The sequence below is a fragment of the Tympanuchus pallidicinctus genome, unplaced genomic scaffold, assembly GCF_026119805.1.
Source record: "Tympanuchus pallidicinctus isolate F22 unplaced genomic scaffold, pur_lepc_1.0 scaffold22, whole genome shotgun sequence".
Lineage (NCBI taxonomy): Eukaryota > Metazoa > Chordata > Aves > Galliformes > Phasianidae > Tympanuchus > Tympanuchus pallidicinctus.
This window is the reverse complement of record NW_026294739.1, coordinates 39,342,125-39,359,078: the sequence shown is the minus strand read 5'-3', so window position 1 is coordinate 39,359,078 and position 16,954 is coordinate 39,342,125. Positions and strand designations below refer to the sequence as shown.

Sequence of the window (16,954 nt, the reverse complement as noted above, 5' to 3'; positions counted from 1 at the left end):
TGGTCTAATCAATCTTTTTCAAGGCATCTACCATTTGAACATCCTATATTTTGAAGACCTACAATTTTAAGGAAATGTTTTAGCAAAAATCGGAATAGATCTGAGTTACCTTGAAGGTAGCATGTCAAAGGTATAGTTGTATCTCAAAGGATATATAAATTTTGTCAGCTTTTCATCGCTAGAGAAGGGCAACATTCTCTCATAAATGCTGTTTTCATTCAGAAACTACTCCTGAAGTCAGTAAACACAGCTTTGGCTACCCAGAGAAAGATGACAAGAGCTAATAAGGCTCGTGTTACTTTTGCTGAAGCATTAAAATCCAATAATCAAAACTGAATGAAGTTACTTTACTTGTAAGATCATGTTGTGACTACTACTAAGTCCTAAGAGGTTGGCCAACTTAAAGATGCTCTGGTGTTTTGGTTAAGGGAAAGTGATAGGGTGCTGCTAACACATGGGTGTTAAACTGAAAACGCTACAAATCCTCCATGTTTCTGTAGCATCAGTGCAAAGAAGACTTGCAATAGTTGTTCTACACATACCTCGCTCTGTTTGCACCCTATGCACCAAGTATTTGTTGAGGAGACACGTCAGCTAAGCTCTAATTCTCTAAATATCAGAAGTAAACATTAACATTCATGAATTCGTATTTATGTCATTAAAACATCCAAAGGATAGTGTGTTCTCAACAGACCTTGTTTTCTTAAAGGAAACTAGTTTCCTCTTCCTGTTTTCATGTGTTTGCGACTTGTTCCTGTTCTGATTAGCCAAGTCACCCTTGCTTACAGAGAAGCTGCAACTGGAACACCTGGAGAGGAACTGCAGTTGCACATCTCATGTTCATATCCAGGCTCATTATGTAAGAAGCTATTGCTGTAACTCCAAAATTTCAGCTGCTTGTTGCTACATGCAAGTTGTAACCAATAACAAAAGGGAAATTCTGATGCAAACCTCGTAGGTTGTTTTTTTTTAAAACCAAAAAATCCAAGCAAAAGTTGTAAGTTATTTTTTCCAAAATTAAAAGTAAAAGGCTTTTGCAAACATACCAGCAAGGAGGTTTCATCAGCTTGGGAAATATTAATTGCTGACTGTAAGATTTAGAAATCAAAGCTATGGAAATTTAGAAACAAAATCAAACCACAGAACCCCATTTTAGTATTCAGTTGCCCTGCAGATACTGTGTGGTATTTCTCCATTAGTCACTGATACCTCCGTGAGGAGGGCAAGAGGCACATGGGCTCTTACATCTGGAGTCTTTGCGCAGGCTGTGCTGCTCCACTCCTCATTTCACATTCCAATCAGCCAGCACACACCCTAGACAATTTTCTTTTAAAGCAGCAGAGCCCTGCAGAGAAACCTTCCTTGCCACTCCACAGTGAAAAAGCTGCTTGTCATCATCCACGTAATCCTTATTTCAAAAATAGTGTGCCTTTGACAGTTCGTGTTATTTCTCGTTCTATTACTCAAAAATTGACATCTCAAAACTGCACACTTAGCTCAAGTGGGACGCTGCACTCTGACGAAAGTCACCTCTGATAGCTACAAGTAGATTTTTGTTGGCTGGCTGCTGTGTGACTACATTGTTACAGCAAGCTAAATATAAATGCAATACTTTAAGCTGTTTTCATTATAACTATATTAAGGCTTCAAGGAGAGAGAAAAGACTAGTAATAGAGTTGCAGAAGGAGAAAAAGGTTGTTAAGGTAGCCTGTTATCTTTAATTTTGTCTTTGCCAGCAAGTAGAACTGACAATACCACACAGATTTTATTTCAGCAGACCAGCACAAAAAAGTAGTAGGAAGGAAGCAAAATATTAATTGGTCATTATAGTCACTGCAACTTTATGTTTATCCCCCTGGTTAGAAATAACCACACCATTTAAGAATCTACTGAACTTTACCAGCGACTGCCTTCAGGCAAGCACAGCTTTATTTCAGCTTAGTGAATGCTGACAAATTGGCACAGTAATATCACAAAATACTATCAAACTTACAGTTTTTTATATAATACTTAAACTCCTTTATAAGCCCACATTTAGTGAAGAAGTAACTAAGCGTTGATCCTTCAACATATTCCCTCATTTCAGGGTCTAGAGATAATTTTCTTAGCATCTGTACAACTGACAACTTACACAACTTCAGAAAAGCAGGCTAATGCATACATAAGAGGAATCACAGCTAAGCAAAATATCTTTAGCTATATCTGCCTTAGAATAAAGAAACGGCTACAGTTCTATAATACAACAGCATTGTAGTCTTCCATCTATATCTTTCAAATGAAGCTTATTCTCTTCTGCTTTGCTTTCACGAGTACATGGTCAGCTGCAGCCAGTCCTCAATGGTCATTTTGATCTGCCCATTTCCATTGCGGTCCAGCGCCTTGAAGGCCCGGAACATGCTGTCCAGTCGCACCAAGCAGCTGATGAAACTGTTAAAATCCATGCTGCCATCCTCGCTGGCATACCTGCGCACGATCACCTGGCAGAGCTGTTCGTTCAGCTGGAACCCTGCAGCCTGCAAGGCTGCTGGCAGCTGAGCTCTCTCAAGGATGCCGGACTGATTGGTATCGCAGCGCTTGTACGCACACTGCCATTTCTTGATGTTGTTCCACAGGTACTTAAACTCTTCAAAGCCCAGTTTGCCATTTGTGTCGGTATCCATGACAGCTACCATGCTGCGGCACGTGTCTAAGCTGAAGCCATCTGTCTTCAAGTCTTGATGTCGGGAAAGCACTTTGTTCAGGATATTTCTTAGCTCTGTAGCAGACACTTCCATATCATCTCCAGCCAGCTGGGCAAAAAGGCGACGGAACTGTCTGATTTCCTCACTCTCGTAAGCTTCCACGTTCGTAAAATGGCTGCGAGGTGGTGGTGGCTCCGGATTATACTGAGCTGCTGCTTCACTTATCAAATTCACAAGACCTCCAACAAGTCCTCCAAGATTTCCTCCATGTCTGCCTCCTGTTAGGAGACCTCCCAGGCCACGAACAAGGCTCTCTCCTTGACCACTACCACTTCCTCCGCTCAGCAGAGCCTTAGCAAGGAACATCGCAAGTATTTTCGCAGGGAGTCACTTGCACTTCTGTAGCTCTCCAAAGCTGTGTTGTGTATGAGCTGGGTGTGGACAAAACACAGCTTAATCTACATGCTTAATCATGCCTGTGCATGACTCCAGAGGCCAGAAATACTGCAGATCTCAGTAGTTTCTGTCTGCCGTTGACATTCCTGTTTTTCTTCTTCTCTGCATAATTAGCTTTATGACATTTGATAAATCTTTGTTGCAAAAAAAACAAAAACAAAACCAAAAAAACCCACAAAACCTGACGATGCTGAAAGCCACACAGCAGAAGTTATAATTGAAATAATTAGAAAAGACCCCTGGCAGTGTGACTGCTTCTCAGTAAAGCAGATCTCCCTATAGATAACACCAAGAAAGCTTACTAAAGTCTTGGCTGTGATTGCAAACTTTTATGTCTTTAGCTTTCTAATGACTTGTGTGTTAATTGTGTGCTAATTCTAGTCACTGAAGCAGTTATGCCAGATAGGTGAGTTGAAAAGAGTCTTCACTGCCATTAGTTACATTGGTTGCCACACTGTATTTGTCTTGTATTTGTGCTGTGCTTCAGAACTCAGATAGGAACAGGGAAAGGATGAGTACCTTATCTGCTAGAGCTTCTATGCCTTCAGCAAATACAGGAATATATTTTACAGGAATATATATCTCTATTTTAGAGTCTTTAAGTCCTTTATATTTGGAAAAATCTGGCAAGTTTAGATCAACATGTACAACAAAATGCCCTCCTAGTGCCAAGTGCACTGCTAAAGTTAACTTGACTGGGAAGAATGATGCTGTGTTAGGAAAGCTCCCAAGCCAAGAAGCAAACTTGAGTTTATAAGCACTTCTAATAAAGCATGCTGCTTGCACTGTAGCATAAAGAAAAACGACTTGTACACTATGCTCTAATCACTGGGGCTGCTGGTGTAGACAGAGGGAGCACATTCATACAGCAAGTTTTCCCATCTTTCAGGGGGAAGTATAACATGAAACAGATCACTACTGACTATGGAGAAAAGCTTAAATAATCAGATTAGCACCTGCACATTCCTTCTTTATGGCTGAAGACAGGCAATAGGTGTCTTCAGAATGTATAATAGAACCTTTCACAAACACAGCATAAATACTTCTTTACTGAAAGGGCTGTTAAACACTGGAATGGGCTCCCCAAGGAGGTGGTTGAGTCACCTGAACGTGTTTAAAAACAGTTTGGATGTGGTGCTCAGGGATATCATTTAGCGGAGGGTTGTTAGAGTTGGAGTAGTATGGTTGGGTTGCAGTTGGACTTGATGATCTTTAAGGTCTTTTCCAACCTGAGCAATTCTATGATTCAGATTCTGTACAGTCTATTAAGCTTCAATCTGCCTTAAGTTATCTACTTACAACTACACTGCTTAATTAAACAGTTAGAATGTAAATGAACTCAAAATCTGGGATAGGCAAAAGAAAATATTCAGCCACCAGCAGCATGAAGATGGTAATCTTCATGCTGTAGCTTTCCAAGAGATAACTGTAATTTCACAAGCTACAAACCAACCAACTTTTCTTTTCACTCAAACTTACAAAGGTAACAGTATGAGTCAACTATCTATCCTGTACGAACTGCTAGCCAAGAAGTGTTTACTAAGCTTGACATAACAAAACAAGTATTCTTTTTGTATGTAATTCTTAACAAAACATTGCAAACAAGATTTCTAGTCAGTTAACAGACTACTTACTCTGTCAAAGAGTAGAAACAGCTCTCTGAGGACATCTGAAATAGGCAGCTTCAAGTACTCTGCAAATTCCTCAATTCCAATTCTTCCCCCTTTGGAAGCACTTGCAATAGCAGCAAAGGTATCCAACTGCTCTCTCACATGGTTCCATTTTAAGCTAAGCAAACATGAAGGAGAGCAGGTATTTCTAAATGCTGTACATCTAGGCTGATGTTTTATATGAAATCAGCAATTAAGGACTGCCCCCCCACGATTATTAGTATTATAAGCAGACAGTTTTATACTTGGGTATATCAGAATTCCTTAGAGTAACTTCCTAAATCTATTATCATCAGGTTAGTCCAGTAAAGAGGTTTTCATTACCATAAATTCAGGTATAGCATTATTTTTATGCATCATGTGCAAGTGTGATATTCCATGCTTAGCAGCATGGAATATACGTCAGCTCTATTAGCTAACTCTCTGTGCAAACACTATTATTGCTACAACATGCAAAGCATCTGATCTCCGCAGAAATACAGCTTTGCCCCTTGGTTGGAATAATTAAGATTGCCACGTAACTATTGAAGATTTTTCCAGACAGAGTTGTACAGATGGATGTGTGGCACACATAGCAAGTCTAGATGCACTGTGCACAGACTTCAGATTTGACCACAGCCACACCAGGTTGCTCATCAAGTAGTTTGTTTTTTTGTACACTGTTATCAACTGCAGCATTTCCCTTATCAACAGCTTAACTTCCCTTACTTGAGCTTCTTGCTGATTTTGGTGAACTCCACCAGCCCTGCTTCCATGGGTAAAGTCAGCTGTCCTGCTGAAATCATCAGTCTGCAGTCTTCAAAAGTATGATCAGTGACTGGCACCTTCAAAGCACTGAAACAAAAGTAAGGAAATGAAGGAAAAAGACAATCACTGTCTTACACTAAAATAACTTTTAGTTGACTGTTTCTGTTCTCACCACCACAACTTGCCTTAATGCTAATATACAAAACAAGTGATAATTTGTTCTTTTTCTGATGCAGGCAGCATAGAGCAATGCATTCTGTGAAGCAGCACTGTGAAATGACATTACAGTAATCTCATGATGTTTTCATATTCACAGTTTTGTAAATGCAACCCAGTAGCCTCTGAGAACAAACCACATCCTTACTCTTGTCAAGCAAGTAAGGGAGCATTTTATTCCAGCATTCCAAGTATCAAACATACTATGTTCCAACATAGGCAGCCTTCTTTATGCTCCACATAAGACCAATCAAAGGGTGTTTTGGTACAAGAATTAGACAGTACCTAGGAGCTGACTGAATGGTGGGGCAGGGTACTTGGTGTACTTTATGGCTGGGCTGTACACAGACATCTAGAGAAGGAAGGTGGATAGGTATGAAAGAAACGTTCTCAAAGATTTTGTTCATGACATTACATACGTTGCCATGGTTTGTCGGACTCTATTGGCAAAAAGAATGGGATCATTTCTTTCTTCCTCAGTAGGAACATAAACAGGCAGAAACTGAAAGAGATGAGTAATCCAATCAATTCAGTAGTCAGAACTTTGTTAACAAAATAGACAACTTCCTGTTAGTCTTTGCAAGGAGAAAAACAGAGGGGAAAAAAATGAGCCATGCAATGACAGAACTGGACACCAGAGGTCTCAAGAGCCTTAGGAACAATTCAAAGTGCACTAGCCACACAAGTAAGATTTTAGTCCAAACTGCCTGTTAAAGATTGATAGAAGCAGCTATAAAAAATAAAAATCAAAACTCCAAAGAAAGTAAATGCATGTATCATAGGAGGTTTAAACACTACGTCTGTAAGAACGAGTCTGAAATTCTTTTCAAAGATTCTTTGTAATTGATGTTATATACCAGAAAAATGTGTATAAGATTTACAGTGTGGTGTTTGTTTTTTTCACACATGCTGCAGTTACACCTGGTACACATTAACTGCATCTGTCAGGATGTGACTGGTAAGTTTTCTGTAAGTTTCTTCTAGCCTGTGGTGAAAATGCTGAGGAATCTTAGTTCTGAATTATGAGAATACTAAATTGGTACAGAATTTCACAAGCCTTGCAAACCAAGATATCTACCCCAGATATCTACATGACACATTTACTGTTAAGGACTTATTCAATGTTGTTTTGTAAGAAGTTGGAGTAGTATTATGCTAGCAATGTACCGTAGGTGAATTACTATCTGCCATGCCACAAATGGCATCTGTCTGCAAAGTACTGTGTGGATGTGTATTCTGTTCCTTCTTCAGTCGACACAGTGTTTGCCTGCAGCTCTGTTTCCTGTGCCTCTTCTCAGTTACGATTATCAGTTATTTCAATTCTGTTACTTCTCACCCTGCAATCCTGCCCTTAAATCCCAGAATATAGCTATTCTAGAATCATTAAGATGCTGCACACTGTTCAGTGGAAGACACAGTTGCTATGTGTCAATGTGTTTCTTCAGTGATATTTTAGTTGTTGGTGATGCATCAATACATTGGTACCTAAGTCCTATTTAAATACAGTCCATCTTGGACAGCCTTTGCCTTTGATTTCAAGGAATGCTGCTTCTTTATGACCAAATCCAGACATTTATGGAATAATTTCTCTATCAAATAGCCATGACACTTTTCTTTTTGTAGCTGGGCATTTTCTCTCTGGTAAGGACAGCAGGGGCCCAGCTGCTCACACAAAGTGTTGAGATTTCATTCCTTCTACAAGCAGCTACCAGGTCTGTTAATTCTAACACAGATTCTGGCTTATTATAACTTCCCTGCAGAAGTCATGCAGCTCTTAGGTTGAGGAAGCACAGGCACTCTGTACAAACACAGAGAACTGTGTTATCATTGGCTGAGATGAAATCATAATTCTGAGAAGTTTATCTATGCAAACATGGTTCCTGCTCTTGAAGGTGGTCATTATGTCAGCAGAGGCTGAGGTCTTCCTCAGACCGCAAGTTAGATTTTTGGTAGCTGAAACATCTCATTTAAGAAACCTGCTTAACATTAATGATTAAACCAGTTTGCCAGAAACTACAGCAGGAGGTGATGAATTTGGTTTGCTGTCCTCCTGAGGTGGCATGCAGGATCTCACACACACCCAGCTGCTTATCTGCTGATGACTGCTAAGTATACCTTTGCTGTCAAAATGCAGTCCTGTAAGAACGATTCTTCCCAGCCCTTTCAGTAGCAGAAACACTTCTCTGATCTGCTTTTGGCTTAGTCTCTCTTCCTATGGAATCTGCCAAATGCTGTACCTTTGGCAGACATAAAACTCACCAGTCAGTTTTATCAGCTAATCACCAATATACACAATTTTTTAGGCTGTATCTAGAAACACATAATTCCTTCCTGGACTACAGGAACATCACTGTCCATGCATTGTAGGTAGAGCAAGAGCAACACCAATGGGAAGAGAGGCAGCTTGTTCACAGTATGTGGTAGTAACTGAAGTGTTTGCTGCTGAAAAGTGAACTACTTAGTGACCACTAATAGTGTGATTTCCTCCCTCTCTGGGTAAAACTGTCCCTTCAGTTTTGGCCTTTTGGAAACCTTTGTACTGATGCTTAGCAGTTATTTCCACTCTGGTGACACGTACTGCTGTGAAAGCTGCATCTTTCTTCACGTTTCAGTTTCACTGTGGGCACACAATTTTCTAACAGACAAGTTTGAGTTCCTTTCTGAATCAGGGGGAAATAATCATTCTAATAGAAGGGCTCCACTGTTTCTTGTTCCCACTTGTATGAATGGCATAGATGTATCCTTCCGTACAAAATCATGAAGAGAATTATATCTTTAGTACATATTGTGTTAATCTGTCTACTGCACATATTATAATATACAAGATGTTCCCCTGAAAAGAATTTCTGTGTTTCACAACAAAGAGTTTACTGCTAATTGTTAGCAGCAGTAACACAGCTTGTGCTCAGAGCACTACTTTACTGAACTCTGTGTTTTGCAAATAAACAGCAAAACCTATCTGAATGTCTCCCAATGCTCAGGTCCCTAAACTGACATAATCCATACGGATAATCTTTGTGGTCTGCTCAGGAATGTGAAGTACAGCAAACTGATCATACCTCGGTTATCTCTCTCCTCACTACTGCGTTCTGAATGCTGACTCTGACAGGCAGCAAGCTGTTAGTGTAAGTGTACTGATATACGAAGTGCATATGTTGTGTCAGTTGTCATTTATCTGTCTTTGTGCAGTGCAGCTGACTTTAGTGATCAAGGAAACTGGTTCATTATACGAGGCTCAGCTTTCTCCCAGTACAAACACCAGAGTCCCTAAGTAAGCTCTTACTTGCAGCAACCCTTTAGTGTTCAGTCTGGGAAGGTGGTGAGTAAGACAAGGATGCTTTCAAGAGAGCAGGGAAATAAGAAGGTAGGGTAAAAAAATGTGAAGTTGCCTTTAATAGAATGTTTTATATTTGTTATAAATTTGTAACCAGTGAGTTGGCAATGATTTTCCAGTGCTTTAAAAATAAAAGTATTTCTGACAGCTTTTGTTGAGGAACTCATCAGGCTAAGTGATACACAGATCTAGCCAACAAATTCAAAATATTCTCACTATGACTCTCTTCTTGTTGCTGACACAGTTGTTTACTGCTCACTAACAATGATTAATAATGTGGATTATGTATTTATGCTGAAGTATAAACTCTGTGGCTACTGAATCTGAGTAGAAAGATATTTCTGATTCTTACCTCAACCTCCACTCTTGTGAAGAGCTGACACAGTGTCATTATGCACAGCTCTTTTCTGCAGGAGAGGAAAAAAGAAAGGAAGAATTTAAAATTATGTTTTACAAAGTATTTGCACAGTCAGCAGATGAAACACAGCCAATATTGGACAAGGATTTTAAGTACGTGGAAGCTTCCTGAAACGCTGCATTGGAGTTTTTTTTTTATAAGGCTCCTGCATATATCTGCTGCTTGCTCACTGGGCAGGCAACTTGTTATCAGTTGTCATGCTTATCAACAGTACTGCAAAATTTTTGGTGAGCAAAATGCATATAAGTTACTTAATCTTTAAGGATGTGAACACATAATGGATTTTGAAGATTTAAGGGCTTTGATTCTAAGCAACAGCTTTAGTTCTGTATCCTGCATTCTCACATGTGCAAAACAACCAGTAACTTCCTTCTGCAGAACTGAAGCAAGGATTTGTAGATTTTTGCTGGCCATTTTGCAAATTATAATAACGTTTGCACAAATGTGTTAACAAAGTGCCAGTGTGTCTGAGGTCTGCAGTAAGGTGAAATTTTAATATTAAGAGGTAGGGGGAGGAAGAACCTGCTGGCGAAAGGGGTAAGCACAGTCACTTCAATTTCTGGTTTGTTCACTATCATTTTTAAGCAGAAATATACACTTGCTCTCTACGTCATGTAAATTGTAGTAGGAAGCTTTCAGTCTTTTGTTTGTGCATTTGAAAAAATAAAGGGAAAATCTAAGCGATCCTTTCTACTCTCTGCTGGAATACCTTACTGCTTGATTTCCTATTCCATAATTTTAGGCATGCCTTTCAGTATGACACAAAAATGAAGGGGAAGAAGCAATAAGGGAAGGCAGAAATGGGTCAGGAGGTTTCCACGAGGAGCCTGGTGCTGTCCAGCCTGGGTACAATAGCCAGGAAGTTTTACAGAGACTGTGCCAGTTCTGCCTTTTCTCTCAAGCTAAAGATGTAGCTCCTTTTCAGCCTTCACTATAAATGCTTCATAGGAATAATCAATACTACGCTACTGAATTTGCAGTATGCATTACTATCAGCATGCTGATAAGTGCTGATAACAGCAACAATAATAATTAAACAAATATCTTAGGGAACTCAGTAAGGTGAACATTTTCATGTAGGTCAGCTTTTCAAAATGTCCGAGTTTGCAGGTGCTAGCAATAACTACTGATGCCTTACAAGGCATTTATGATCCACTCCACTAGTTGAGATGTATCTCCAAATGATATGCCTTAAAATGTTGGTCACTTAACAGATCAGTATTAGTGCACTTTGATACATTACATATTCCACATGAAATTCCACATGGTGTATGAACCCACATAAATCCACATCATGTTTTTATGTTCATAAGCTGTGTTTTCCAGACAATTTTAATATTTTCTGTACTGGTTAGAAGAGTTCTTTAAAATAGAGTATTTTAGCATATTAGAAGGCCACCCATGTTGAGGAAAAAAATGCAGAGATACACAGCCTAAATGGTCTATTGAAGCATTTTTCTTTGTTTCCATGTCAGATACTATAAATTTAGCTTCTTCATTGACATTCCAAACACCAACTGCTTTTGTTGAGTCCAGCAAAAATAATAACCTGAAGAGTCCAAGGCATCGGAATAGAAAGATGGGGAAATAATAATCATTGTGTTGCCCACAGCCACTTACTATCGTGTGACTCTTCAAAAAAGGTGGAGGAATGAATAAATTGAGGGTATAAAATGACGTTCATTTTTTCTTGTTTGCATACCATGTGGTGAACTGTTCACATCTGTAGGTTTTGATGACTATTGACTGATTGTTTAAAAAAAAAAAATCATTTCAAATTTTTCCTGTTGTGATGTGCAGAACAGCAGAGAAAATTGAACAAAACAGTGGCAGAACTAGAAATAATACTTTCTCATTTGCAAACTCCGTTTCTGTCCATTCAGATACAATACCTACAGCATTACATCAAATATTTTCCCCTCATAAAAAGAGATCTAGGAGATCACATGCCCTGGCTTAGCCCAATCTATCTGGCAGACTGTTTAGTAATGAGGAAAAAAATATCCATGCAATTTTCAGTAGGATTAAGAAACTTACAGTGAATAGCCTTGCCATGTCCAGGTCACAGTATCCTAAGGAAAAAAATAAAACAGAAATGTCTGAGGGAACAGATGAGAGTTAAAATGCAGAAAGGTTACAGCATAAGACAAGCATAAGCTTAGTAAGAGCAGATGATTATATAGTCCTGTACAGAAAATGAAGGTGTAAATACAACTAGGATTCCTTGCCTTAAAAATTTGGAAAAAAAGAATAATTGGGAATTAAAATTAAGTGGTTATTTGGGCTTCTTACATCATTCTAACTGAAACAGCAGAAAAGGAGAAGAGCATCTAATAAGACTTCTTCAGAAAACTCTGCCAGTCCACTTGGGCACCCTCAGAAATACTCTGGAAATAGCTTTCAGGGATATCTTTGCATAGGTAATCTATCATGCTTTTTCTTTGCTTTTTGAGCTCTTTTTTTCTTCTTGTTCTATGTTTATTGCTTCCTAGATATTGTTCTTACAATGTATACTGTGGATCCTTAAATCCTACTGGTAAAATGCATCAATCCCTTCAGCAGTTCACTGCTTAGAAACAAAACTGCAAAAGGATTTTACAAGGGAATCAACATAAATAAAAATAATCACTTGTTTTTCATCTTAAAAGACACTAGGAATGAAAATGTTGGTCTTTTTGTTCTTTTGGTCAGGCCTGGGTTTTTTTGGATGAAGAAGAAATAAAAAACTAAATAACAGTCTGCTAGACTCATATTCTGGTATTACACCTGCCAGGGAAACAGAGCCATATGGCTCAAGTCCTGTACTTGGCAGAGACTGCAAACATGTATCCAGCAAAACAAGAAAAGTTGCACAAAGAGAACCATCTGCAAAGCTGCCCTCCCAGCTGCCTGAAGGAAGGGGGGTGCTGGAAGCATTGCATGGTTCAGCTTCACTTTTGTCCCGAAAACCCATTTGCAGTAAGGGTATTTTAAGCTTAACCCAGAAAAGGATGACTGGTAAGGAAGCAGCATGCATTTCAGACTTCAAAGTCCAGGCTCTGTGGCCTTGTAGGAAGTTTCTAACTTCCACTGCAATACTTCTCTGCACTTCCTCTTATTTTACTACAGCTGAGAAGCCCAAAAGTAATTTTCTCACAATCACAATAGCAACTAGTCCATCTGATTCTTGGGAGGCTTGGAATCCTCCAGTGTTAAAACTCAGATGATAAGTTCTTCAAATTTTTGCCAAAGCAAAATATTTAGCTTAGATACATTTGAAGTCAATATTTTGACCTCCAGATTTAGTAGTACAGAATTGTGCTGCATACCAGCTTGTTGGGATATCGGAGCAAAACAGGTTGCACAGGAACTCCAGGAATGAATGCACCTGCAACCACAAATTAGTATTGGTTCTTAAGGCTGAGCTTTATACAGCAATTAGAAGTTTTAAGAGATTCACATCAGACATGGTATCAGGAAGGAGAAATTTTTTGAAAGACCAGAAGAATGGAAAGAATTTTTCTCTTTTCATAACATTATCACTGCAATTAGCAAGATGTCAAAACAGAAAACAGCTCAACTCCATTTCAGGGAGAAAGGGCTGCCTCAGATTCCTGGACTGTTCAAACTGATTTTCTATGCATTTCTGCCCAGTGGTCATCATTTGTTTAAAAAGATTAGATTCTCACAAGGCTACTGGGTATTTCCTAGTAAGCAATATGGATCTGAGCACGTAGCACTGGTTTTGTAACTTTGCTACCAAAGAAACTGTACAACAGTAAGAAAGAGCACTGTGGCTATAACTGAAGTGCAGCACAGCTATCAGTATGCACAACAGTCAGTGATGCTATCAAGCATCTTGCATTGTTAAGAATGCATCACAGATATTTTGCATCCTATAAGATAGTAAAAGGGAGAAAAGTAAAATGACAGTGCAAAACAGTGGGCTTAATGCCACTGAAATGTCATTACTACAATACTGAAGCTTTAACAATATAAGACATTAGTAAAATGCTGTTGTGATGTATCTGTTGAAGTATAGGCCTTACTAGAGCTACCAGATCAGTATTTCATACAGTATTTTCCATCAGAAATACTACAAAATCTCTCACCTTGTTTAAATGTGATCAGACAAGATCGGTTTGTGCAGGTGCCTTCTGGGAAAATCAGTATCTTGGATTTAAAGAGAAAGAAAGCAAATATATACACATCATAGAAGGATTATACTTCAGCATCGGTTACGGGAAGGCTGAGTGTTTATGCAAGCTCTGTGATATGTTACACTGCATCACAAGATTACCATTACTGTCTCAACAAGAACAGAATGAATTAGTGAAGGATGCCCACAGTAATAACAACCTGATTTATCTTGGAGACAAATGTATTTTTTTAAAGAGAGAAATATGGGGAATGGCCTTTATCAGTTCAGAATTATGGTACAAAAAGCTTCCAGTGTTTGACTTGAAATGTTTAGTGTTGCTAATAATGTGAGGACTGTATATCTTACCATATAAACATCAAGAGTCTGGGCTGACATGAAGCGCAGGAGGTACCCAAACATTAAAAGGCACAGATGCTATCAACATGAGTGAGTATGCTAGCTGTGATAAGAAGATCATGGTTTAAGGGGTAGGAGCAAAAGGTGGAGCATAGGTGTATTTCTTAAGCAGAACTATTGTAGTGTCACACCCTGCATGACCTCTGAATGATTCAGACACACTGAACACCCAGAAGGACTCTGAATTAGATTCTGAAAGATACTGGATTAAATGCAGTGTGACTCACTGAATTCAACTCCCTCTAGAATACAAAGAAGCTTTATATTTCTTATATCAATACAGGATTGACCATAAGCAGCATTCTAAAAAATCTCAGCACAAGAACTGCTCTGGATCAGAATTGTTCAGGGTCTATTCCCACTTCAGTATGAACGAATGGGTCACAGCTAAACAAAAGAGACACTGGCTGTGCTAAGTACAACAGACACAGCTACACAATTTGTTTTATAGTTAGTCCTTCACTGCATGTTCCACAACCAGAAATTGTTTGCTATGGACATAAAAACAGAAATGCTTCTATTCAGCCATATGTCATAAACCCTGGGAAAGAAATCAGTGTCTGAACCATACTCTCCTTTTGTTTTGGTACAGGGCTGGGAGAAGCAGTACTCAGGACTTCATGCTATTAATAAGCACAAGTGTTGCCTAGCCTGTTGTGTTTTGATTTTAGGAGAAAGGAACTGGGAACTCAGCTAGTCCTTTCCTATTGTGCTAAGAGAATGCAGACTCTGAGGAGGATATCACAGACATCATCTTGTGATCAAGTTGCTAAAAAATAAAATAAAATCTTGGATATTGAATCATACAATATTAGTGCCATAACACAGAGGCAGAATTAGTGTAAAGCCAGCTCCCCTTTCCTTCCCATGCAGCTTTCAGCAGAGATTATTTTCTAGAGTCATTTAATCCATAACAGTTTAGCAAATCATAAACATAAGTGTAGTTTCTAAGAATAGTATTACCAAAAAAAAAAAAATAGAGAAAAGCCTTGCTAGCTTTCACACACAGAGATTTAAAACCCTCCACACAGCTGACAAGCTGAAAAGTAATGGAGGCAGCATGAGACCACAGTCAATGCAATGGAAGAGCGCAGGAAAGTGCTGCTAGACAAGATGTTAGTAAGTTTATAGTTCTGCCAAGTCTTTCCTCTTGCAATGGATGCAGATCTCCATCCCAGACTTCTGCCTATCAGAGTAGCATTTCTGCCTCAACTGTTTTCTACTTCAGAACAACCCCTGTCCCAGGAACTTTTAAGTCTTCATGATGGAATGCCAGCCAAGGCCTAGAAGCACAACAGCAGCTTGCTGCTGATGAATGACCATGAGAAAGTGTGCAGAACTGGTGCTTCCAAATTTAAATCTTTCCACAATTCAGACCAATCTAAAAGCCTTTGTTTGTAGTGCATTATTAACCCAAAGAGTAAATTGACCTTCAGCTCAGCTGTTTATCACATGTGAAATGGGTGTGTTAAGCCTAAGTACTGCTGGTAATGGAGCCTGCACAACCTGGATTACTCCTCAACTGTTACAAGCACAGCTCTGTGATGTAGCTTCTCACACATGCTGTCCTGAGAATAGTGATTCACATATACCAGTGCTACTGGGAAGGCAGTATATTAAGAATAAAAATTGGGAAAAGAAATTCAAGAGCATTTGCATTTTAGAACAGAAAATTTTTACTGTCTGGATTGAAATCATTCGTATGTCATGACCAAATTTCCTGGGGCATCAGCCTCTTTTCTTCCTTTCCTAAACCCATCATAGACCTGAGAGCTGATCTGAGATGCCAAGATGCAGTTCAGCTAGGCACTGCCTGACACTATGATGCACAGAGTATATGGATATATTACAGAAGAGCAGTGGTATATTTATTACCTGTGGCCACTGGCCTCTTGACAATGCCCGGCTACTTATCTCAGCGACTGTATTCTTACGTGAATCGGGGTCTTGACGAGAAACTGCTACAGGTTGAAGGGAACTTAAAATTGCTGTGAAAGAGATCAAATTTTATTTGTTTTGCACATGTTCAAGGCAACCTTGTAATAAAAGCTTGGAATTCTCGCACTAGGAGACAAACTCTGCACAAAAAGCTTTCAAACTAAATAGATAAGTATTATTGTCCTAATTCTGCAAAAGAGTAAGACACAGAAAACATACAACTGTAAGCTGAGGAGCTTGGCAGTAGGTTTAAACATACCAAATTCACTCAAGCATGCTCTACTAATAGGGCTGTTATCCTTCACGGAGCATTTCCCCATAGTTTTGAGCAACAGACCTGACCAGGCACCCACTCATGGGCCTCACTTGGGCCTAAATCATGCAGACTGCAACAAAGAAGCAGTCGGAGCCCACAAGGAAGAAACAGGAAGTCCCTTTGCAGTTACAAAGCATATTTGTATGTACATGGAAAAAAACACACCAAGAAACCAAGAAACCAACTAGATAAGCACAACTAATTTAATGAGGTCTGTATCAGAAGGTGTGGACATACTGAGATGTTATGAGAAGGTTGGGAAAGAATTATCTTCTGTGTCTCACTCCTGTGCTTTTAAAAAAAGATAAATACACGCTCAGTTCCTACCAGGACACTTGTCTATGCAGCCTACCGAGTTCAGTCTGGGGTTACTGTTGGCTTATTATTTTAAAAGCCCTAAGAGAGATATAGCAAGCAGAAAGCCTGATGCTGATTCCAGTAATAACGCAAACTGGGATTCCTTTGTGTTCCAGAAGGAGGAGAAAATAACAGAAGCATGATTCAGCTGATCTTTTCCATTCTCTGCATTTCCTTTTTCAGTAACTTTTCTTTTGTTCCTTCCTTGTTTGACTATCATGAAAAAACAAATAAAAAAACCAACATAGCAGTGCTGTAAGTTTAAGCTTATGAGTATGATATTT

General features: G+C 39.1%; 2 protein-coding genes across 4 annotated transcripts in view; both read right to left on the bottom strand.

The window, feature by feature from the left end:
• The window catches only part of LPCAT2 (lysophosphatidylcholine acyltransferase 2), a 28,704-nt gene that overhangs the window by 5,189 nt on the left and 6,561 nt on the right, over positions 1–16,954 (bottom strand). For 2 of the 3 annotated variants that reach the window (XM_052685945.1, XM_052685947.1), the window contains 8 exons: positions 15,935–16,047; positions 13,614–13,674; positions 12,831–12,889; positions 11,560–11,594; positions 9,457–9,511; positions 6,190–6,272; positions 5,516–5,641; positions 4,772–4,925 (listed from right to left, as the gene is read on the bottom strand). In XM_052685945.1, coding sequence (XP_052541905.1) covers positions 4,772–4,925; positions 5,516–5,641; positions 6,190–6,272; positions 9,457–9,511; positions 11,560–11,594; positions 12,831–12,889; positions 13,614–13,674; positions 15,935–16,047 — 686 coding nt within the window. Of the gene's footprint in view, positions 1–3,011; positions 3,113–4,771; positions 4,926–5,515; positions 5,642–6,189; positions 6,273–9,456; positions 9,512–11,559; positions 11,595–12,830; positions 12,890–13,613; positions 13,675–15,934; positions 16,048–16,954 lie in introns of those variants that run through there. The other variant, XM_052685946.1, reaches the window with a different exon arrangement.
• Positions 1,891–3,047, bottom strand: CAPNS2 (calpain small subunit 2). Its single transcript, XM_052685948.1, has one exon. The coding sequence runs from the start codon at positions 3,045–3,047 to the stop codon at positions 2,304–2,306; it is 744 nt and encodes a 247-aa protein (XP_052541908.1). The 3' UTR covers positions 1,891–2,303.

Bases quoted from the DNA above. Each gene is read 5' to 3' on its own strand.
- CAPNS2 (XM_052685948.1), bottom strand. From the start codon at position 3,047: ATGTTCCTTGCTAAGGCTCTGCTGAGCGGAGGAAGTGGTAGTGGTCAA.